Here is a 24,419-nt window from a genome sequence, read left to right as displayed (position 1 = left end):
GCCATTTCTCAAGAATCCTTCAAAAGAATATAGCATTGGCCCTGGAACGGGAACTTGTTCATATCTGTCAGAGGTTAGACCAAATAGTAAGCATTGCTTGCTGGACATGCCACTTTGATGCAGATAATTATAGGAAGAAAATGTGTGAGTGTGGGGCTTCTGAAACCTTAAGGAGGTCATGGAAGTAATAAGAGATATAAGATCAATGAAGTATACTGTGCATTCTCTCCAAGATATCAAATGTGTTGATTGTGTACATTGATTTAACAAATGTTGGGTGCTTACTGTCAGGTTTTGAGATGAGCTGAATCATTTTATCATGGTTGCCAAGTTGGACCTTGTTATAGTTTCTCGTTTAAGACGTCCACTCGCCTTTGGTATATTAATGCAGTTGATGGATTTGACGGTGTGCCTTGTGGACTGGCTACTAAATGGTTTTGTGATGATATTTGTATGTACCTGAAATGGAATAGAACAAAATGGTCTTCATGGGTGGCGAAAGATGGACCAGATTGTCTTGTAAATGATGGGCCTGTCGGAAAAAGTTGAATGAGATGAATCGGCTTTTGAAAGCCGACTAGTGTTTAGAGTTTGCTTCACCTCGGCCCAGCTTTTAGTTATTATGTACCAATACAAAGGACCACCAAAGATCCTTAAGTTGCGTTCGTTTCTTGTCTGTCCTTAGAGTTAGTTTTGTTAAATTGTGCGTCCCTAATGATCAAAGGGGTGGTTATGTTAAAATAATGTCCTAAGGACAAAATCCCACAAAAAAGGCTGTTTTCCTGTATGGGTTCAAACTACTTTTTTTCCCCACATGTCTTACTGACTTTGAGATACCGTCTCTTAAAAAATATACACATTATATCCTTAACGTGTAGATGCTGGCATGCTATAAAAGTTGTAGCAAGTGTGACTTTCTGATTAGTCTTTCAGGATCTATGTGTGTGCCAGATTGTGAACAGGGGACTTTCTACAATCCAGCATTTATGAAATGTGACAAGTGCCACTCATCGTGCCAAGCTTGTTTAGGTAAGTCATGCACCTCCTGATGTTGTTCAGTGTTAATTACCTTAACAAATCAAATATTCTGCTTAAACATAAATTGTCCAAATTTCTAATTCCGAGAATTTTTTTAAAGTGCTACAACTGCTACAAGAAATAGTCTTCTAGATTCAATAAACAAATATTTAGCCTCCTGTGTTTCTCCAGCTCAGATGTTCACAAGAGACGGTTACTGTCCCTTGTAGCTGGGACTCTGGTTCGGCTTGTGGCTTTGCCACACACATGGCGTAGGCCGCATCTGGGTGGCCCAGTGACATGGGCTGAAAGGCCAGAAAGAATGTGAGGTGTCCCTGGATTTTACTTCAGTAAGGAAGGATAGTGCAATTTATATTTATATACAAACCACAGACTTTCTATAGACAATTGGATCCTTGATTCCTGACAGCCGGTGCTTTGGCATGTTGAATATGTTGACCTTGCATGAGCAGATAGATGTCTGTTTGCAAGTTTTTTTTTACTCAAACCCATGATCAGGGCTGGTGTTGCACATTTGTAGGTCATTTGAGTCTTTGGAAACCAGTGTTAATTGCATATTAATTTAACCACTGGAGAGATAAGCGGAGATATACTGTTGTCCTCCACCTCGCCTGTTCCTCAGGTTCTGGGAAAGACCAGTGCACCCAGTGTGCCAAAGACTTTCACTTGCATGACTGGCGGTGTGTACCCTTCTGTGGCCAAGGCTTTTACTCTGAAGAGATTCCTGGGCTGCCACATAAAGTGTGCAGGAGGTAAGCAACACACGTTCCTCACCTTTTACTTATTGTTATTATAGTTTATATATATATATACTTATAGTTATTGTTATATGGGGGAGATGTGAGCAAGATGCCAATGACTTAAGTGACAGAAGTTACAAATGTGAGTGATTCCCAACTTTATAGGAAAAAAATGCATAATAGACTTAAAATGTTAAAATTTTTAATATTGAGTATTTAGTTTGGTTACGGCAGTGAGTTATACAATGTGCATGGATGTGCATGGTTTTTAAGGCTTTAAATGACTTTAAATAGTAAATCACTGCTGCTGCGCTAATGGGAACTGTGTTCTATTTGTCAAGACTTCAGGCTTTGTAGTACGCAAATGCCAAGATTTAATAATGCCCGATGCTAGGTTAGGGAGACCAAAGGGTTCAGCTGCACGTTCCATTTCTTCTGCATAGAAAACCAATGGAAGACTCCTATAATATAGACAGCCATTCTGTAACCGCTGGTTATATTTGGTATTGTGATTAAAACACAGAAAACTTGTCTTAAATAATGAAACAGCCATTCAGAGAAATATTTGCCCCTTTACAGAAGGTACTAGGATCGTGGAAAATGTTTGTGTAGACATAATACCTGTCTAATTTTCAGATGTGAAGAAAACTGTGTAAGTTGTGAAGCCACCGGGAAGAACTGCGTGAGGTGCAAAGAAGGTTACAGTCTGCTGAGTGGGTCTTGTGTGACAAACCACACGTGTAGCAATGGTGAGTCCCATGATTACCGTGTTATAATATATGGGTAATGTATATACCCACAGATAAGCCGAAACATTCACACTAACACAGACATGAACATACAAACACACGCTACACCTTTACTCTCTGAAGCCTAAGGCTGTGTTCAGTGCATCTCGCAGTCCCAGCTGCCGCACTCCTACTGCGGGGTCATGCAACGTTACATGACCCCGCTCATCCCCTCTTCCTCCTTGAAATTAGTTTATCCCCAGATAGTATGCAGGGGTAAATATACTCCTTTTTTTTAGTGTTTTTTTCTACTTATCCATGAGTATATATGGATATATGGTAAAAGAATAACACCCCGGTAAAACTGTCTTTACAGCCAGGTGCCCCCTATATGCAAAGCTTTGCGGATGCTGGATTGAACAGTTAGAACATGGTATAGATATGGCAGAATAAACATGCCTCATGTCTATAAGGCTCTGTTTGTCTACACCATGATCTTTCACTTTTATGTCATATTAGAATACTTGTGGATCCTTATCTCTATTACCCCTTGAGTGCTTGTGCTCTTGTATTCTGTGCAAGCCTCAACAGTCTGTTTTACACTCATTGTGCTGAATTTATGTTGTGCTTGACAATATATCTTTTTTGTTTCCCGAGCAGCTGATGAGATGTTCTGCGAGATGGTGAAGTCCAGCAAGCTGTGTGAGAGGAAGCTGTTTATCCAGTTCTGCTGCAGGACTTGCTTGTTAGCAGGATGACAATCCTTGTACCTGATTATCTGGAGCTTGGCCCCTGTCCTTATCTTATGGGACTGACCCCCAGGACATGCAATGATGGCAGTGGGGTAAATAATGATAGCATTAACCTCAATTGATAGTTTGAGGAGTTTTCTGCTTGAAAATCCCCAGCATCTTCATCTCCGGATACTCTTCTTTCTGCTGCACAGTCGGTTTCCAAGACAGAACACGATCTGGTTTTTTTTCTCATGCCTTATGTGTAGAAACTTAAATACACAAGACAAGACCCCTCTTCTCATTGATTGCTGTTTGAAACCTCCTACACCCAAAGATGTGATCAAGGTGACAAACGAGGATTGCCTTAGAAGTTAACTTGGTGGAATTCGACTAATTAGAACCCAATACAACATGAACTGTTTGTTCCCAATAAGATTAGGGTAAAAATTCACAATATCGGAGTGTGATTTTGAACAGTGGAAACTGGACATAGGTGATTAAGGCACAATTACTGCTCACCCACTAGTGGAGTAATGAATGAGTAAAGATTTCTCTATTTTATTGCATAAATGTTTGTAGTGATGACATAGATATTGTGAAAACATGGCTTTATTACCCCTGTATTGAATTTGCAAATATTGGTTGTGCCTAGTACTAGCCATAGGCACAGTGGTCCATTCGTAAAAGGTGCTGACGCTTTTATTGGCCAAGCTGGGATCTCGTTTGCGGCGTTCTTGGTTTCTCATTTTAGACATGTAACTATACAGTTACTCCAAGAAATAAGGAAACCGAATTTTAGTTCACACAAGAGTTATGTTTTTTTGGTTTCATTTGATATAGTGATAAAAATAGGGCATTGACCCAAGATGATGCATTCTTTTAAGTATTTTGAACTAACCCCGGTCCCTAAATCCTTAACATTTTAACAGTTCTCAGCCTTCAAGGGGGTCTTCATGGAAAAATCCAATAAGGACCTTGGTTAAATGCAGAGCTTCTTGCTGGATTTAACACAGAGGTTGTGAATACTACAGGAGCCTTACATATGCAACATGTATAGAAGTCTGTGGTCAGACAGAGACGGACGCTACAAGAGATAAACTGTATATTTTAATGTCAGGATAAAAGGAGAGAACGGGGTTTAAAGGAGTCAAAGTTCAAGCTGTATGCAGATACTGATAATAAGAAATGTAACATTTATACAGTAGGTATTAGTGTCTGTTCCCAAATATGAAATCAGGGATCCCCTCAGATTTCCCGATTTGCTGGAATACTCTTAAATTTGGATATTTTAACTATTTTAACTTCCTCCATATGTTTATAATATATTATATACACACGAGAAGTAGGAAGCTTCACGTATCCATACGTACCTTTGGACCAGTATAGCTGTATTAGACTAAGGCAAGTGTCGTGGTTTCAAGTACTTGGCACTTATTTTTATATGTATTTTTGTTTTAACTTATGCTATGATCATTGTGTTAATTTTGTTTACCTAAATGTCATTTTGTATAAAATGTGTTGGTCCTGTGTTTATAACTGGCCATTGTTGGGCCTGCCTTTCAATAGGTGTGCAAAAATTGTAGATATTTCTATGTTGCATGTAATGATTTATACACACACACACATATATATATATATTTTTAGAAGATGAATATTTTAATGCGTATTGTAGGCTCCTTTAAACACCCACATGGTGCTGAGAAAAATGCAGAAAATACTGAAAAATGTTGGTTTTTGCAGCTTAATACAGAGCTTTATAATGCAGCTTTTAACAAATGATATTGAAATAATCTTACAGATTAATCATATTCTTAAATATATTTTTTATCATCTAAATGGTGAATGTGTAATTACTACCTACATATCATCGGCCTTTCTTGGCTATAAACAAAAGGGAGACTATTCTATTACCTCCGTCTGTAGTGTTCTTCAGAGTCTGAGAAGCAGCTCCCAAAGAACTTCCAGCCTAACAAAAATAAAATACTTCCTTCCTCTAATGTGTCCGTCTGTCTTTATCGGTACAATATAAAGGGTATAATACACGTGAAGAGCAGCTGAACCTGTGAGCCAGTGTCATCTGACAGACGCCAAGGGTACCTACCTGCATGGACATGAAAAGGAGAGGAGGCATTAGATTAAAAGCCAATTATTTCTTTATATTTTTTATTTTAACAGCAAAAATTGAAAGAGCATTGAAGAAATGACCCAATGAAGAAATACACTACTCGTTCCACGGGACCTCAAAGAGTTAATCCCCATCTCACAATTTTGTGCAGAAAGCTTACTGAGAAGACGGGGTTAAGAATTTTTTCTGACCCGTGTGTGTGCAGTCCTCCATGGGTTAATTCCTTCTTACATGTATGTTTACAAGTTACTGCATGTGTTTGAAGCACATGCCAAGAAATTCTTCTTCACATCTGGGAGAAGAAAAACTATTTACATAAAGCGTTCACACCATAGGCATGTCCCAAATATTCACACCTTCCCTTAACTCATTTAAAAAGCCTGGGTCAGCCAAAACAAATTTGGTGCAGTAGTTAGTATGATAGAAAATATCGCCAAGACTTTAGAATTGATATGGAATTTGGGTATTTAAATCTGTCCCTTTAAAGCGGATCAATCCCCTTCCCAAACCCTGCCTTTTACAATTCAGTACAGCCAAACCTATGGAGAGGTTAAAACATGATCTACCTATCAAAAAGAAACTTACCCCTATTACCGGTTCATTTTCTTCCCCCTGAAGCCACTGGCCCAAAGAGGGACACATGGGGGGTGGAAAGAGTGTTTGGGTCTATGGGCACCTTGTATGGCCTTGACATTTATCCCTTTTGAAATCTAGACAGTAATTCACATTTTTTATTTTTATTTAGTATAAATAGAAACGTACAGATAAGACGCTGTGATTGAAAATGCAGAAAATGCAGAAAAGAAACCGCAGCGTTGAAACATAAGATAAATAAGATGTCTTGTCCAGTGTGCCGCGATTCCCTGATCGTTTGTCATCCCATTCTGCATACATTAAAAGCCACCTTAGTGTATAATTCCAATTAGCAATATTTTTCATGTTACAAATCATCCATAAAGAGATGCCATCAATGCATCATCATAAGGTTATTGCACTCCGCAGGTTGCTGCCCATAGAAGAAGAAAAAATAAAACCCTAACATAACTGCCACCACATAAAAGGAAAGCAAAGGAGGAGTGAAGGTATACCTATCCCCAAATGCCTCCAGCAGTACAAATAGGTAACCCCCTCTGTCTGTGTCCCCCGCGGGCCTTCCGTCATCTAGACCCCCAGACCACCAACATCCTTGTCCCTCGCATCATGAAAGATGTATTGGTGGAGTTAAGGGGGAGATCCAGTGTATTATTATACTGTTTCCACAGCTGGAATAAGGTTTTAGCCACCTTGCCTTTTGCTTGGGTTTCCTCCACCCAGCCCATGCTTGCTAGGGAATATATTTTTGGGTAAAAATCCAACATAGTAGGTGGGGTGGTGCGTAACTATGTAATTGAAGATCAACAAACTAAAGAATGGTCATTGAGGGGAATTTCTCCTGGCCATTTCGTAAGGTAAAGATGGAGTCTGTGGAGAAACCCAGAAAATACGCCGGTAAATCCCCCCTGTCTCATTTGGTAAAAGGAAAGTCGCACTTGCCATTCTGGACTTTAGGATTATTGGTAAGTGGAAGAAAAAGCAAACGTCTCCACAAGAGTTTCAGTTTAAGTCTTGTTCCCTTCCGTGCTTTGATCACTGAATATAACGGCTGGAAGCTCTCTATATGGGGTATGTGTTGTCAACTTGACTTGTTGGTAAAATTGTTGATCCAATATTGGATCAGTAAATCTTTTGGGGTCGCCATCAACCAATCTATGGCGTGCCTCAAGGGAGAAGGCCAGTTATATTGTTCTAGAGCTGGAAGATTAATCCCCAAGCGTTGTTGTAATTTAACTATACTGATTCTCTTGCCAAATAAAGCTGCTTTAATTAAAGTTAATATGGTTATTGTATTTGGGTTTTAACAACAGAGACATAGTGTGGCATGGATACAGATGGATAGGGGAGAAGATCATTTTGAATAAGTGAATCCCCCTGTAAATGTTAGGTTCATAGTAGACCAGGATTTAATTTCACGTATTAATCGCTGTAGTAACATTAAGATTATACATATCTTTTAGATATTTAGGAAGGCGAAGCCCCAAGTATGTAATATTGCTAGACATTCATTCAAGTTTATTCAAATGTGGAGTATATGGCAGACACCGTTTCCTACCCAGGTGTAAGGCCATTGGTTTTTCTAGATTGATTGGGAAGCCAACAACTCTATGAGACATAGTAATTTAAATTTTAAAAAAGAACGCAGGTCCATCGAATCCAACCTTGCTGTTGACAAAAGGAGGAAAGAATCGGTTATCTCACTGGATCAACAAGTAAGTCACCGTATGTTCTTATAAGCTAAAAATACAAAGGCATCAAGCTCATCTTTAAATGATCTATCATGGAATTTGATAGCACCAGATCTACGGGTAGCGAACTCCATGTGTTTATTGTTCTTGCTGTAAAAACCCTTTCGCTGCTTTGAATGGATGACCTCATGTTCTTCCCACAGTCCTATTAATGAACAGGTTATCAGAGGGCGGCTGGCATTGTCCCCATACGTATAATATCACATCCCCTCTAAAACGCCTTTTTGTGTAAACAAATTCAACTTCTGCAGCAATAAAAGTGGCATGTGCTGGTCTTATTTAATTGCATTTGTCCGTTTTGATTTTTGTTCTCTGACTATTTTTCGCAGATTTTAAGCCCATAAATTAAACTAAAATTGTACAGCGCTGCAGAATATGAATATGATAAAATGAAATTTAGGATTTTTGTGAGTGAAAGCATTACTGATAAAGAGATAATGTGCTGGAAGACCTAAAGCTCTTAGTCTTATGCTCTGTGCTGAATATAACAACACTGACACACTGTGGCCGATAAGGGAGTTACATGAATGAAACGATTGAGACCTTCCATTATTATTATTATTATTACCGGTATTATCTTTTATTTATATAGCACCAACCGTTTACACAGCGCTTAATACAATACATATATTCAAAGGGTACGGCAAGACGAGAATTGACAGACTAAGACAAAGCGATACATTAGGTGGAGAGAGCCCGGCTCGCAAGCTTACAATCTTGACATAGCATTACGGGTCTATACAGGCATAGCACTTGTGTATTTGTGTACGCAAAATACAAAGAAACAGCAGTAATCGTATATATACAGTAAAAACAAAAGTCCAAGGGCTGAGGGAACAAGGTGAGTAAGGAATGGGGAATAATCCTCCTCAAGATTATTAATGATGGAGTCGAGCTGAGCATCAGCCTACCTGTTCCCTACTGAGGATCAGCCAATTCCTGGCAAACCACAAAGATTCCTACAAACCACACATTGGGCACCAGATTCTCTGCACACCCAAAAGCTGTGGTATTTATGAAGCACCAGAGGGTTCTGTCATGAAAACAATGACACTAAAACTGACATAGTGCACGGTTTTCAAATGCATCTCCATCCGTTAAGACATATTGGTACAGAAGAAGAAAAGGGCATTGATCTTGTGAGCTTACAATCTATTAGGAGATTGAGAGGAATGAGCGTGAAGGAGAGGGACTACTTGGGTGGAGAAGTCAGTGGCCTGGAGATCTTGATGGTGGAGAGAACTGTAGTACTCCGAACATCTGGATCACTGCATATTTTTATATGTAACCCAACTTAACAGAGTTAAAAACGATCCCATCCACTTTTTTGTGCATTGGGCCCCAATAAACAAGGTGCTTTTGTGTACTACAACTCTCATGATCCTCAGCCAAAATTACAGCCATCAGTGTCATAACCCACAAAAAGAGGGTTCACTACTGGGGATAAAAGGGGGTAATTTTCATTCTTCATATACCCGAAAATGTCTTTTATCCCCTCGTCATGTTTGTTATGGTGTAGCTATAGAATTTAACCGCTTTATATGTTTGCCTACCCTGCATTATATCGAGCTGGGTGTACGATCTACTTGTGTGCAGACAAACATTTATTGGACGCATTTATGAAGGGAGGTCGGGGCTTTTTATTGCTTTTACTATTTGTTTTTGCGCATACAAATAAATAATAAGAAAAGGCTTTATTTGCATGTTTTACCATTCTAACATGATATGATGCAGTTATCTAGGAATATCTTAATTTGGCCTGCAAAGAAAAAATTAGAGTGAAATTGGTGTAAATCAAGAAGAAATATACAAATATTAAAATTGTAAAGTCTTAAGTATATATATATATATATAGTTTTTAATTGCGTATTTAATAAAATGTTTGCTTTTTTTATTGCTAATCCCAGGGATTCAGTTCCCAATTTGTTGATCCTGCCCCAAGTATTAGGATAGGCGGATAGGTCTGGTGGTAGTTGTGTTTGTGTCTGTCTAGGATTTTGCATTTACAAGAGGATACCGTGATTTCCTTTCACTCCTCAATGTACAAAAACTGAAGCTGAAGGAAGATGTGAGTGGGCTTGACCAAAAGCCAATGTTTCTTCCCCCAAAAAACAATTTAGAAAACCACTAAATGCAATAAAAGAACCCCCTGCACTGCTGCGTATTGCGATTGCATATTCTTAGAGTAACCTCACGTTGGTGCAGTTTCTACGCAGCAGTAGCTCGTGCAGACGTGTATGATCTTTGGTAAATATTATTGTTGCTCTGAAATAGTAGGATATTCAGCTTTATGAGCTGTAGCGATAGATTATGGGGATTAGATCACCCAGCACTGTGTATAGTATTTACATAGAAACAATGCGTACTTCTCCGGATATGAAGACTCAGACCTTAATCAGTCCTCGATCTCATTTTAAATTCAGGATAGCATTAAGTCCCTCAATGTTTTAGCATCTACCCCCTCTGCTGGGAAGCTGTCCCACTTAATTACCACCCTCTCAGTAAAGCAAAACGTCCTTACATCATATCTAAACCTCTTAGGGCCTCTAGTTCTCAAATTTCGTCTACATAAGCCTCTACCTTAGAACCTTATGTATTGACAAAAACAAAGTTAATGTTGGAAGAGTTTAATGGCCGACTCAATTAACTGCCATAAAGTGTAAAAAGACCGCAGCGGAAACCCTAATAAAGATGCTGAGTGTAAATCTCGCAGACCACTGATACGCTTTAGTTTGAAAACACATAAATGATTCCCAAATCATGCGATAGGTAGCTTCTACTATCGATTACTTAAGCCTAGGTCAGTTTGTAGCGAAGTATTATAACACAGTTCACGATTGGACAAAGTATTTTCAGAAATGATGGTCTGATTGGCTGTGGAAACCGAACGGAAGTGACGTTTCAAGGCCCAGCAAGTGGAAGGCGCAACGCGTGGATCTTGATTTTATAGTGTCGCTTTCTGTTCCTTTACTTCTGGAGGAATCATGGTAAAGCTCACGGCCGATTTGATTGAGCAGGCGGCGCAGTATACTAACGCCGTGCGGGACCGGGAGCTGGACCTCAGAGGTAAGTTAAGAGTTAATAGTGCTATTGGGCGCGGAATGCGTTTGTGTTAATGGGTGAGGGCTGAAAATGGGCAGCTGTGGTGTTTAGACGGGCATTATCGGGTGCTGTTAGGCCCGTTAATAAGCAGTATACCTATGGAGGGCTGGACAATATAACCCGCGGGTGGTGTTAGTGGGTTTTCTTTCGGGAGCCGTGGCTTCCCGGCATGTGAGTTCGTGCAGCTCGGGCTGAGAGGTACTTGTGACTGATTTCCTGGCGTGTATTAGAATGTAACCCGATTAAACCGGTGCAGAAGACTGAAATAAGCTTCGGTAACCTGAAGGGAGTCCCACGGAAAAACTTTCCTCCTCGAGTGTGAAATCCCACGCTGTACGCAGTCAGGTTACCGATCCCTCCACTGAATCTCCTGCACACCTGGAGGCTGCCATTTGTTGTCACTGATGACTTTCTCTGCACACCGAGCTCATTCTTTATGTCAAGTCAGTTCCTCTGTAGACTTCCATTAGTTAGAAAGTCCAGATGGGTGATAGACTGAGTCACTCTATTACTTACCCCCAGACACTAGGAGGAAGAGTCTGGGCGTTCGTCGAGTAGATTGGGTTAAGATAACTAGAATGCATAGCGCTTTTGTTTTTTAACCTATATTAGTAGTAAAAATGTTGGGTGTCCTTTTTTTTAATGTGTAACAAGAGTTGTGTGTGTTTCTTCATAGTCCTCACAACGTGGCATTAGTTTATATTTTTTATGTTAATATTGTGTCATTGTCCTGTTCCAGGCTATAAAATCCCAGTCATTGAGAACCTTGGTGCGACGCTGGACCAGTTCGATACAATTGATTTCTCAGACAACGAGATTAGGAAGCTTGACGGCTTTCCCCTTCTTAAAAGACTAAAAACCTTGCTTTTAAATAACAATAGGATATGGTGAGTGTGTCTGTTTGTCCTACATTTCTGACTTAGTGCATAGATTAAATTGTCATTAATCTGTCTCCAGACATTATTTGGGTTGGTCATCAATACATTTTAGAGAAGATCTTTTATTTTGATCTGTAGCATTTCCTGTTGGACAAATCTCTTCCGACGGTTATGTTTTTGGCTGTATGTGGTTATTAATATAAAGTGTGTGTGTGGTAGAGAAGTGTTCACCTGGGGAAATCAGGTTTTTTGGTTCCCTCTATTCTTCAGTGGAACTACAGATTAAATATTTTCTGAACAGTTTATACTGTATATAGTTTGGTATCCAATTCTCCCTATTACCACTACATTGCATCCAGTATTTTAAGCTATGGCAGATAGTAGATGCTCTGGAAACCTTCCTTTTTATTATGTTCCAGTTTACTGCATGGCTAGTGGGGTCAGGAACAGCAGGGGGGAAAACACAATGGTGCTAGTACAAACTGTAAGACTGCATCATAAGTTACTTTCAAACTGTAATATGCTTTTCTTTGTTCTCCCAAATCTCCAGTCGCGTAGGAGAAGGTCTTGAACAGGTGTTGCCCAACTTAACAGAACTGATCCTCACAAACAACAATATTATGGAGCTAGTAAGTGGTTGCTGCCTATCGTCATGCGGTTGGAAGCGGGAAACGCATGACCTGTATATTTTTCGGCCTTCAACGTATGCGTTTTAGTTGACTAACATGATGCATAGTATGAGGTACTTGACACTATTCACATCTCATCAAAAGTGATGTTCGTAAATGTTTATAGTTTGGTCATCAGTTGATTGCCAGATATATAGTTGGTTATTTTATTCTGCAGTAATAGCGCTTTGGGGAAATTGTATCTGATTAGTGTGTAAGTTTTGTGATTTGTGTCGTTATTCTACCGCTATTTCTTGTGTACGACGTATCTTTATTTTAATAGCAAATTTGTATCGTTATAGGGAGACCTGGATAATCTGTCGTCCATAAAAAATCTCACATATCTTTGGTAAGTTACTGGCGTGGCCAGTGTCCTGCTGGTATTTATAATGTGCAGGTTAAATATTTCATATTTAAGGGTTGCTGTGGCATGTTTTGTATGCATTTTCATTTTTGGATAAACTTGAATGCATTGTTAATGGGTTTTTTTTTTCCTCCAGCCTTTTACGGAATCCAGTAGTTAGTAAAAGGCATTACCGACTGTATGTCGTATACAGAATCCCACAAGTCCGGGTACTGGACTTCCAGAAAATCAGGCTTGCAGTAAGTAGATTTGGGGGGGGGGGTCCTGTTTGTTGGCCTCCTGATATGTTGCGAAGGAGGCATGTCGACATTGGAAGTAGTGTGTTAAGGTAGATGAATATTTTGTTTTGCCTCTTAACAAAGTCAAATGAACATAGTATACGAAGAATTGTTTTAAGTTACACACTTAAAACTTGTCCTGTTTGATATCTCAGGTTAATGCATTGTAAGTAGAGACTCTCTCACCTGAAAGCTGGCTTAGGGAAAAGCAGTTTTATGTCAAACCCCCCCCCCCCACAAAATCAGCGGCTGCTTTTAATATAAAAGACTTGTGTGTGAGTTGTGGTGTGTTTTTGTTTTAAGTATATGTTAAATATATAAATATTCACGGGTGCTTTGCTTGACATTGATGTAAAGTGAGATTTCTGAGTTAAAGGGCTATCATGCGGTGTAGGAAATTGTCTTGCACACATAAGTGCGATAAATGGAATCCTATTCATGTTATTGGCCCCGTAACACTCTGCTCCTGCCTCCTCAGAATATTCTGATCAATGCAAGCATCCCATCCTAACCACATCTACCTATCCTGATTTTTCTTATATAAGGAATTCCTAAGGAATATTTTTTATGCTATGAAACCTATTTTTAAACGATCTTCTGAAGAAAAGACCGCTGTTCAGCTAATGGGGCAGTATAGAATTTGCTCTTGTTGGTCTTCGTTTAACTCTGTGTGTGATATCGCTTCAGGAGCGAGAGGAGGCAGCGAATATGTTCAAGGGCAAGCGGGGTGCACAGCTTGCAAAGGATATTGCCAAGAGATCAAAAACGTAAGATACGAATTCCTATCTGAAAACCTGAACTCTTATTCACAAGCACCTTGTAGTTATGTAGGAAGCTTTATATCTGCTGCTCGCACTTAATGGGCTGGGTGAAGAGCTCACACATGTGAATGGGATTTTGCTGGTGTGGTGGATGAATTATCACTTGGCAAGTAGGGGATTAAATGATTTTGCTCAGTGTGTCAAAGATCTTTGACCCCTTTTCTTTCTGGTTCCCAATATGAAAGATAATGCGGGTGTCACTTCTATCATGGTGGGCCACCAGTCAGAACAACATGATGGACTGAAATTTGTTTCAAACAAGGTGCTTCTGAATAGATTTCTTTGTATCAGTTGTTAACAAAGATACGATACTACACTGATTTTGAATCTCCTTCGAGGTTATACTTTCGAGAGATGAGAGAAGCTCACACACACAGTCACTGCTTCTAACTGAAATGCTTTTTGTACTTTGAATCCTAGGTTCATACCCGGTGCCGGCTTGCCAACAGAAAAGAAGAAAGCCGGTCCTTCCCCTGGTGATGTTGAGGCCATTAAGGTACAGTATGACCGATTAATTTTTTCCTTTTGAGTTCTGGTTTAACCTCCAAAATGCCTCAGTATCGCAAAAGTACAACATGTTAGCTGGTAACAAAGATCTGAAATAGTTTCTGCTGATACTCACATTGTGTGTTTTTCAGAATGCCATTGCCAACGCAACTACACTAGCAGAAGTAGAGAGACTCAAAGGCTTACTTCAGTCTGGGCAGATTCCGGGCAAAGACAAAGTGTCAGGTATTGTGTGTATATATATATATATATATATATATTGTATATTCTGAAATAAAAGTATCTAAAACCGTATCCATATTAACTAGCGTACGGTGTATTCACTAATCTTGGAGAGTGAACTGTGCTAGCGATATCGCTGCGATTTAGGGTAACCCTCTGTTGCATTGTGATATCAGAGTTTGAAGTTCTCCTAGAGGCTTGCAATTTTCTTAAAATGGACTTTTGTGTTCAGTTTTTGAAACAGCCGAGTTCTGTAACCAGGCCCTTGGTTTCCATGTTAAATGCTTTTGTAGAATATGAATAAAGAATAATTATTCCTTATTCTCTGTAATGACTTGGAGGAATATCCTGACCTTACTTGCTCTGCTTCAAAGCATTTGCTTCACCTTAGCGTTGCCTGCATTTCTTAAGCAATGTGTTCTGTTCACTTCAGGAACATCCGAGGAAGCCGAAGAGGAGATGGAGGAGGATGTTGTTGAAAACGGGTCCTGAGTTCTTTTTCAGTATGGTTTGCTGTTAATGCACAACACTGCTCTGTTTGCAAATGTAAATGTTGTACTGTAAATTTAAGTCCAATAAAGTCGCTTTTTTGTATTTTAATAATGGCGCACGTTGTCGTTTTTATATTCTGATTTGCTTGTCCCCACCTTTTCTTTTATAAACTGAGTAGGTGGTTTAGTTTCTCAAATACAAAAATTACTCAATGAAGGGTTATGTATGAATATTTGACTGCCACAGTCATTGCTTCACCACAATTGCTCTTTATACGCCACCCCTCAAAATATCTCGGGACTGTGCTGCAGTCACAAAATATCCATCTGTACTCCTAGTGGACTTCATGTTTAACAACAAGTGCAAATCCCACATGGGTTTAATATTAATGTATACCTAAACCCTGTCTAATGTACAGTTGATTTATCCCACTCCTATTGGTTAAGCTGTTTCTAATTTTAACCATGATTCCTGTAATTACAAAAGGGTCTATTCACTAAATGGGTGTTGGCAGTAAGGTTTGCAGGACAGTCATTTCAATTCTCTCGGTTCACTATAAGCTATCAAGAGGGGGCCTTCAGGGTTTGTCCTGCGTCCTTTTTCCATCATGGTAGCGTGCAAGTCAAGTATACGGAAAAGGGAACGTCCTGTACAGGTATTGGGCACTTGGAGTTGATCTAAAACATTGCATGCTCCAGGCATTGGTGATTTTGTTTGGTGTCTTAAACCAAATTCTGCGTTCTAGAACCAGTTTTTGTGTTTTGAAAATGCAGTGTAGATTGCAGCACCAGGTATCGGCGGAGGTTGTGTTGTTTTTTTTTTAATCACTTGTGTATCATCTTGCTGCCTTAGGCGTCCGAGATAACCGCGGGTTGGAATAAGTTCACGGATCAAATGTCCTAAGCTCAGCACCAGCCCTCTGCATCTAGATAGGTCCCGTCATATGCCCAGAGAGATGCAGGGGCTGCTTTCTGCTCGTGCTCCGAGGAGTGATGTGAATCAGGGTTGGGTCTTTCTACCTCCTTGGCTTCCCTGTATAGTTAAATCAATAAGCCCTCTTCAGTCTCTTTACACATGAATTTAAACCGGGCCAGCTGCGTCATTGCCGCTAGTGTTGGCAAGTTCGGCGGTATTAAACAGTCTACGTACGGACACCTGTTTCAGCGGTAAGGCCTCGTGGAAGTCCGTGATAATAAGGGGCCCTTTATTATTATAACTCCTATCGCTAGATCGATGAGTAGCCAGTACTGGCAGTTCCTATGCATGTAATCCTATCCGTGTTTGTCCTTAAATTAACTCGCTACAAACAATACGTTCCGGTTCTTGTCCGCTCCTCGGCTGCTGGCCGCTCTTTCACAGTAACAGGCCCGTCCTCTATAGGGCAGCTTGAATGTGGCAGGATGACGTTAACAAGTATGAGCAGATACACGGAAGAGGGTTATACAGGCGCTTTATCACCTGCCGCATCAAATCGTCTTATGCAGCGCCGTTCCCGATCAGCCGTTATAACCAATCCTATAGAAGGATCTAAGAAATCACTGCGAGGCTTGGAACGCGGAAACAATCCTTTCGTTCATTGGTAGTTTAGTGCGAGCCCCCGTGGGGACACGTCATCCAGGATGTTTTTGAGCGGCGCGCTGTAAGCAGCATCCGGGTCCCGCTGTAGCGGTCGGACCTGGAATGAGTAGCATGGAGCAGGAGGGGAAGGTTTTAGCGGGGCCCACCGAAATGGAGCGGACCTGGTTCCTGTACCTACAGGAGACAGGTGATTATGCGGTACAGCAGGAAGTCTGCGATTATAATAAATACCGACACAGCAGCCGTTCGTTCATCGGTTTCAGTGATTCCAAACCGCTTTAGGGGCGGTCTTAGTGCTGTAGACGACTTGCGGTTTAAGTACCCAGCGCAGAACCACATAGTCTGTGCTGTTAAAATCTAATGAAAGCCCGTGCCTTATCCACATAGCCAATGCAGACGGTATTTCGGTGAAGGAGCCGCACAGAGAATATGCTCTTAGTGTGTGTGTGTGTGTGTGTGTGTGTGTGTGTGTGTGTGTGTGTGTGTGTGTGTGTGTGTGTGTGTGTGTGTGTGTGTGTGTGTGTGTGTGTGTATTATTGATTGTGTGTGTGTTAAAAGGGAAAAGATCTGTGTGCTAGGTATAAACCAAATTTGTCAAGCCCTGATCTGCTAAATGCCTTGCATGTCCTTAACACTTAAACACTGTTTTTAAGGTTGATGAACTACAACGAACACAAATCTTTTAGGCCCTTGCAGAGCCCTGATCACCTCCTAATAGTGCCGGTCATCTGCTGGTTTATTTGTAACCATATTGAATAGAATGACAGGTTCTAAATAATAAATAACGCTGATCACGGCAGAAGTGATGAGGTTTTAAGTACGAAGCAGGACGGGGTTGTAATCGCTTGTCTCCGCACAGGGGTTTCTCATACCCCGGCTGTTTCTAAAGTTAGGGGGGTTATAACTGTGTGTTGAAGGGTCTGACCTAATTAGTCATTTTAAGGCAGACATTTACATTTCTGTATGGGAAATACTTTTATATAACATTGTATTGTTATGGCTGACTGGCACGCGCTAGCTGGTGGCTGGCTGACTGGGACGCGCTAAAGCCATCGCATTACCAAATACCTAGTAGTATGGCCATAGGCCACAAAGGACATCGTAAACAAACCTGCTACCTGGCAAAGATCTATGCCAATACTTATATAGTAAAGCATGTAACAAAAAATGACACATTGGTAAGAGCTGTCATTTCTTTTTTTTGGAAATGCCTGTTTTTGTCAGATATGGCTTCATCCATAAAGTGAGCTTTTGTTGTGTTCTAGTTTTTACGGCATCGACGGGCTGCTAGATGAAAGGAATAGACTTCCAGCAGAAGCTCTAAAGGAATAAAAGCATGCATGAGACGGGCATAAGACCGGGGAGAAAATACGCTTTGAGGTTTTTACAGCAGGACAAACATGGGCTGAACGGTTCTGATCTGCCTTACAGTCTTAGGATGCGGGTTTTCTTGCTGTTAATCCTAAATGTGAATGGTCTTTTCTCTGTGTTTTTAGAAGCGAGCAGACAATTTCATGTGTGATGTGTTTAGTCCGATGGCGACTGATGCGTGTCTTTTTTTGTAGTGGGCACGGTTTTCTCTCATTATGGCTGGTACATCTTGTTTGGCGGTGTGGCTTTGATGCTTCTGAAGAACAAGCTGTCTCCGAACATCAGGCAGATTCTGGGAACCAGAAGCGGACCAAGAGCAGGTTTTGGATTTGATTCTTTTTTTTTTTTTTTTTCAGTTTCCCCAATAATAGCAATTAGGTATCTTCTGATTGTTTTTGGCCCCTGTGGCTGTCGCAGATAAGTCTGTGAATTATGGTTCTAATAACAATGTTAGATTTACTATTTGTTTTTCTGTCCTGCTCCTTCCTTTACTGTTTCTCCACACGCTCCCTTATCCGATTGCCTCCCTTTTTTTCCAGGGGAGAGAAGACAACAAAGCTAGTTTTTTATTGTTTTTCCTTACTCGTGGAATAACAGGAATGTAAAAGAGGTTATATTTCCACTCCACCTATTTTTCAGGGTGATCTTACCATTTTATCCTAAAACAGATTTTCAAACTCTGTGACCTACGTGTTTTTGGGTAGAGCAATAAATCTGGGCGGTTTCCACCAAAGTTGACTTCTTGCGTAGTTCGTTTCATATTCTATGAAATATTATCTTTTTGAATTCCAAGCGGTTATCAGGATCATAGAATAACAAGGCTTTGGGTGGGGTGACCCGTGTGCTCCCAGCTTTTACACTGCAGTTCCCGTCCTTGCTTTGTGGCTGAGGGTCTGGCTTGTGTTGTAGTCTAACATTCACCCAGCTGACTTTCGGTTTTCTCTCTCCGTTCAGATCCTGAAGAAGTGGTGAGACGGCAGGAGGCAATGGCTGCAGCTCGACTGAGGATGCAGGAGGAACTCGATGCCCAGGCAGAGAAATTCAAAGAAAAGCAAAAGCTGGTAATGAGTTTCACGGAGCCAATCCCCAAACCCCCAGCAGTCCCCCATCATTGCTAGATGTGTATGTGTATTAAGGACTGGTCTTGCATCATAGTGAAAGAAGAAAAGGTTTCAGTGTCCTTGCATTGCCATGCCTTCCCTATGTGTACAATTTATTCAGCAAGGCTGGGTAACATTTATATTACAGGCACACAACACGCGCTCACCCTTCCCTGCTTGTTTCCAGCACAAGTGTATCCCCGGCAGGACCTATGTTCCTGGTAGTTTAGTTGTCCGGACGTTCTGTTCGAAGAGGAAAGGGGCAGTTTATTTAGTTACACCCCCAACTAAATAAACTTCTTCATTAGTGTAAACACCATAGGACATGTTCCTTCATTTTTCAAAATGTATTTACCAATAGTTTGAAGTTGTCCCTCTCCATCGTCCTCTTTCTTCCACCAGGTGATAGCATTAGACGTGCATTTATTTAATTTACTATGGGACTTTAGGACTGCAATATAAGTCTACCCACTTTATAGAGTATGTTTCACCAGTTCATTGCGGCTGCTTTTGCTGTAGCTTTACAGCCATTGCATTCTAAAAGCTACAGATATGGCCGACAGGTGGCAGTGTGCCCCGTGATCCTCTCTCCCGTGTCCATGGAGGGTTGTTAGCCAATTTAGCTGCCATATGAATGAAAAGTTAAGCAAACATTTCATATATACGTTTGCTAGTAATAATTATCTGCAGTGGGCGTAGTGAACAATACCTTCATGACTTGTTTTATTTTCCTGCCTTCATCAACTATAGAAATTAGATTACTTTTAGATTTTTCCAACTGTTCTTTTTAAATAAAAGTTAAAATAATGCCACATAGTTGCGACATACCAGTGCTAATGTCTAAATAGCGGTTAATTTAATAAACCATTTGATAAAACATTTAATCTCACTGATTTTTAATTTTGGTTTTCAGGAGCTTTTCCCAACAAGTTTGTCCTGAACTGACCCCCTTGCACTGCGCAGTTAGTTATCTTTGCCCGTTTTAATTATAATCTAGTGATAAATTGCCACTTTAACCCTTCCTGCAGGACAAGTTTTGCAGGGTTTGGCTCTCTATAGTTATTATGCAAGCCATGAAATATTTATTTTAATCTGCAAATCCGTATTGAATACATCCCTTTCTCATGTGTTAACTGGTAATCCATTCTGATTTATATATCTAACGAGTGAGTGAAGCCTGGCCCCATTTCTCACGCACCATTTCAGTAGTCCTGCTGGGAGAGACTGAAATCCTGGCACCATCACCCAAAACAAATACTGGCAGCCACTTCTTGGCAACTTTCTTTCCTTGGTGGACCAGCCATGGCTGTGGGAATCTGAACATGACTCTGGTACATGCCAGAGATAATACATCATTTCTCAGCATGACTCCTACCGAGCAGTTTAGTTTTTGGACAGATGAGCACGCACAGCGTGTAGCCACCAGAGGATGAATTGCAGTAATTTGAATCAATAACACAAGGGAGGTGTTACTAAAAACTTTAAATCTTTCACTGCTGTTTTGAATGTAAGCTACAAAGCAGGACATACGTATTGACCATAGTTGTCATTTTGAAAACAATGTCATATCTAAGGTGTATTTGGTGGAAATATATAAGTTCTCACATTAGAAACTCATCATCACTTTGCTTAAAAATGGCACATGTTGTGTTGTGAGCGCTATTTAGATTTCAATGTATTCCTCGTAACGATAAAAATCGGCAAATCCCTCCTGCATGAGCGAATGGTCCTATGCATTCCCTTTATTGCCCACCAAACTTATTTAACTCATTTAACTTTACTTTACCATGCTGCTACTTTAACAAGGAGTCATTTATGTTTAATCTTAAATTTAATCTTAATCTTGTCTGTAGTGTTTCCCTCACATTTGTTTTATTACACTCTTAGCTGGAAGAAGAGAAGAGACGTCGGAAGCTTGAGGGATGGAAGAGCAGCAAGGTGACCTACCGCGTCAACCAGGTGAGGCCGTACAGACATCAGTTATTCTTACAGCCTCAGGTGGCATTCCTTTTGGATTAAACACATACAAAGTATATCCTAAACTACCATCTTATAGCTGCTGGACTTTATCTTTCACCAAGTCAGTAAAATCTAAATACATCTTCTGCTCAAAGACTTTAAGCTTTATAATGTTCTTCATTTACAGTTATTCTGAATTAGCAGGCAAACCCCTCATGGGTTATTAGAACTGGTATCCTGTTGCTACAATGCAACTCCTGACAAATGCTTAGTGATCATGATCTGTGTCAGCTGATGTTTTCAGGACTGGGCCTGGTGCTTGATGGAATAGGAATGAGCAGATGATGTTTTAGAAGATATTTCTCAGTGTAGGACCTAGCATAACGATTCAGGTTTATGTCTCTCATTGATGCATGTTGACTTTGTGCCTCTCATACCAGCATGGCTACATCTTGCTGCCGCAGTACCCAGCTCGTTCAAGATCTTGTCTCTTTTACCGTCTTCTTTTACCTGTGGTCTAAATATAAATGGTTCCAGTTTCTGCCGTTCTTCCTTTTATATGTGCTAGTCTATGATATCAAACACAAACCATCCTCATTGTGTATTTGGATGTAGTTGTTATTTTTTTCTCTTCTCAGACCGAGGAGCCAACTCCCAGCACTTCCACATCATCGTCTGTCCCTAAGCCAAAACTGGAAAGGAGGCCTCTTCGTGGGAGCGGTCAGTACATACAATACATACTGTGGGCTTGAATATTTCATTTTTTTTCCATTGTTTTCAACAATCATGTTTAGCAGGCTTGCTTGACTGTGAAGCAGATATTCTATAATGCATATGTTTTTTATTTGTCCCAGTAGGATATAACCCGCTGACTGGTGATGGAGGTGGTGCCTGTGTGTGGAGACCAGGCAGAAGGGGTCCCTCAGCCGGGGGATGAGGTTAGGCTTCTTGTTGGTATTTTCCCCCAAAGTACCAGCAAGATTGAGTGAGTGTGTCCACCCTCAGAAGTATCTGTAATTTCAGCAGCCCTTCTTCAGCTCTCATGTGGAGTTCAACCTGGACATGAACTGGATCACCCTTCCCTCTTCTGAAAGGTGCCAAAGAGCCAGACACCTTGTTTTCAATGACTGTGTACTTCTTGGGAAAACCTGGTGTCATCCCTGGTTGAATGATGAGACTGTGGACTTCTGGCACAATTACTGGATGCTGTGAATGATGTCACCCTTAAAAATGGCTCTGTAGCCAATGAGGATGACTGATATTGCATGGTGGATATCACTCTGTACATGTTCTATTTCTATTGTGTTTGCTGCTTCCATAGATATCTTGCACCTCAACTTCATAGGGGAAGTTCTTCATGGAAAGACCTTACTCCTCTTCAGCACAGCAGTGTCTAGCATCTTCTGGCCTGTCTCTTTACTGTACAGGGTTTCTGTATTGTACGATCGGTCTACAATGCAGCATTCCAGACCTTAACGTCTCAACAGAAAAGCTGCAATCGATAGAAAGTTCACACATTTCCATATTAATAAATGCTTTTACTATGAAATGATCTGAAGCATGTTTTGTTTTTTCCTGTCTTTTTAGCTGTTAATGTTTGCACTTTGTCCCCAGGCTGCATAACGGGCCTTATTGTCGTTAACTGGGTCTTGTATAGATACAGAATTTGAAAGCATTGGCAAAAATATAAGGGGTAGGCAGAAAGTAGCTTCTTGTTCCTGCAGAGCGCCGCGTCGCCAACCATTATGTTCTTTTATAATTATTTATAGGAAAAAAATATATTGGCAGAAAAGTTTCACTACCGTAAGTGCGATGCTGTTTGATATATGTCGGATCTTGTGTTCTTGTTACACCAACAAAATGTACGTAAAATAAATTTGCATAAAACCCCACAGAATGACCAGATATAGAACAACAAGTACTTTCTCAATGTTTTATTTAAAGAGCAATTCCTACCGGTTTTTTTGGTTACTAGCATCAGATTAAAAATAAGTTTTCAAAAATACCGTGCTTTTTTTCTTTTTCAAAACAGTTCTAGATTTTGCATATTATATTCGCTGATGTGGTCAGCGTTAAAATGATTGTCTTTATCATCCATCTAGATATTATAATGAAATGAGTCTATTTTATATAATATACTATTTGTATTAAAGCATCCCAGTCTTTTAATTGAGCTGGTTGAAGGAAAGCAGCTGCCTTACACCCCAACATGTGCTCAGTATTTCTTAAACGTGATCCAAGACGTTATTGATTAGTATTTCATTCACTCCTGTGCTATCATGTATATCGCTGTATTTTTCCCTATGTTTGTCTGGTGTCCCAGCTGAGTTGGGGATAAATGCGAGACGTTGATCCAAGGCTCTAACCCAAGTCCTGTAATGCAAACTGGCATTTACATGTGATATGTGAACGTACACGTGTGTAAGCAGAGAAGGAGCTTGGGATCATTTGAACTGATGGCTTTTTTTTTTTTTTTTCTTTCTTTCTTTTTCTGGAAAAAGCTAAGTTATTTTGAGGGAATGAGCTTTGTTTTATTGGAAGCATTAAGTATGAGCAATTCCTTCTGAATTGCAGGGAAGGTAATGTAGCATGTGGTCTACGGTAATGTCTCGACAGTCTGTAGCGGCCCAGTGCCAAGAGAGCTACATACAAAAGAACAGCGAGCTTATGGGGCCACCTACCCATGTTTGTAGAAATGCCTTTTTGGTACAGAGGAACATTTAAACCCTAAAGGAGCACGCAGCAAAGATCCTTGGGTTAGATCCACGTTAAAAATAATTCTGCTGAACTTGCAACATCCGATTGTACTGAAGTTAAATTCCATTTGGCAAGGTTGCCTGAACTAAGATGATCTGTTCTGAAAGCGCCCTGTCTCGGTAGCCTCTGAATTTGTGCAGATTTATTTCCAAACTGGGGAACGCTTTTTAAAGCCTTGACTGTGAGTCAGTGGAACACATTAAGGGCCCGTCAGATATGTTCTATGGGAAAATCTAACTTTTCTGTATTTTTATTTTAGCAAATGCAGGTATGACTAAGACATAAACGCAAGGAACCCAAGGCATGCTAATTTTGGATTCCTTACCTATGGTTACATAGGATCTCTTTGGCTTATGCCACACCACGAGGTATAGTTAATGAATCAGTGAGATTAAGAATAAATTATGTGAGGAAGTGATTAAAGTGAGGAAGCCACAACTCTCTCCCTTTTAATGTATAGACCCCAAATACTTCCTCTGCCTTTTCCTCTAATTGTTATTGCAGATGAGGTTGTCTTCGCTGATAGATGTCCTCACGAGGGTCAGTACCATAAAAAAGCCTACAAAGGAATGAAAGAAGCAATTTTATTAACATTACATCACAATATTTCCCATT

General features: G+C 40.3%; 3 protein-coding genes across 4 annotated transcripts in view; all 3 read left to right on the top strand.

The window, feature by feature from the left end:
- The window catches only part of PCSK6 (proprotein convertase subtilisin/kexin type 6), a 64,332-nt gene extending 60,847 nt beyond the window's left edge, over positions 1-3,485 (top strand). The window contains exons 18-21 of the mRNA XM_053464783.1: positions 926-1,029; positions 1,661-1,790; positions 2,415-2,527; positions 3,167-3,485. Coding sequence (XP_053320758.1) covers positions 926-1,029; positions 1,661-1,790; positions 2,415-2,527; positions 3,167-3,264 — 445 coding nt within the window. The 3' untranslated portion in view covers positions 3,265-3,485. The remainder of the gene's footprint in view (positions 1-925; positions 1,030-1,660; positions 1,791-2,414; positions 2,528-3,166) is intronic.
- Positions 3,486-10,608: 7,123 nt separating this feature from the next.
- On the top strand, positions 10,609-15,150 carry SNRPA1 (small nuclear ribonucleoprotein polypeptide A'). The gene is made up of 9 exons (XM_053464789.1): positions 10,609-10,773; positions 11,549-11,696; positions 12,238-12,316; positions 12,658-12,704; positions 12,856-12,958; positions 13,685-13,764; positions 14,239-14,314; positions 14,457-14,550; positions 14,981-15,150. The coding sequence occupies exons 1-9, from the start codon at positions 10,692-10,694 to the stop codon at positions 15,037-15,039; spliced, it is 768 nt and encodes a 255-aa protein (XP_053320764.1). The 5' UTR covers positions 10,609-10,691; the 3' UTR covers positions 15,040-15,150.
- A 1,493-nt stretch (positions 15,151-16,643) lies between these two features.
- SELENOS (selenoprotein S) lies at positions 16,644-22,596 on the top strand. 2 transcript variants are annotated; one of them, XM_053464791.1, is made up of 6 exons: positions 16,644-16,804; positions 18,183-18,308; positions 18,943-19,049; positions 20,976-21,047; positions 21,686-21,767; positions 21,905-22,596. In XM_053464791.1, the coding sequence occupies exons 1-6, from the start codon at positions 16,720-16,722 to the stop codon at positions 21,982-21,984; spliced, it is 552 nt and encodes a 183-aa protein (XP_053320766.1). In that variant the 5' UTR covers positions 16,644-16,719; the 3' UTR covers positions 21,985-22,596. The 2 variants fall into 2 exon arrangements, with proteins under 2 accessions (XP_053320766.1, XP_053320765.1); XM_053464790.1 differs by having other exon boundaries at positions 21,902-22,596.
- Positions 22,597-24,419: the final 1,823 nt, after the last annotated feature.

This window comes from Spea bombifrons, chromosome 4, assembly GCF_027358695.1.
Source record: "Spea bombifrons isolate aSpeBom1 chromosome 4, aSpeBom1.2.pri, whole genome shotgun sequence".
Taxonomy (NCBI): Eukaryota; Metazoa; Chordata; class Amphibia; order Anura; family Pelobatidae; genus Spea; species Spea bombifrons.
The sequence above is the reverse complement of the archived record's forward strand: the minus strand, read 5'-3'. Positions and strand labels throughout refer to the sequence as shown.

Coding starts and splice junctions, on each gene's coding strand:
- SNRPA1 (XM_053464789.1), top strand. CDS start 10,692: ATGGTAAAGCTCACGGCCGATTTGATTGAGCAGGCGGCGCAGTATACT. Junction 13,765..14,238: donor ATTGCCAAGAGATCAAAAAC/GTAAGATACGAA, acceptor TTTGAATCCTAG/GTTCATACCCGGTGCCGGCT. Junction 14,551..14,980: donor GGGCAAAGACAAAGTGTCAG/GTATTGTGTGTA, acceptor TGTTCACTTCAG/GAACATCCGAGGAAGCCGAA.
- SELENOS (XM_053464790.1), top strand. CDS start 16,720: ATGAGTAGCATGGAGCAGGAGGGGAAGGTTTTAGCGGGGCCCACCGAA. Junction 19,050..20,975: donor TCAAAGAAAAGCAAAAGCTG/GTAATGAGTTTC, acceptor TTACACTCTTAG/CTGGAAGAAGAGAAGAGACG. Junction 21,768..21,901: donor GAGGCCTCTTCGTGGGAGCG/GTCAGTACATAC, acceptor TATTTGTCCCAG/TAGGATATAACCCGCTGACT.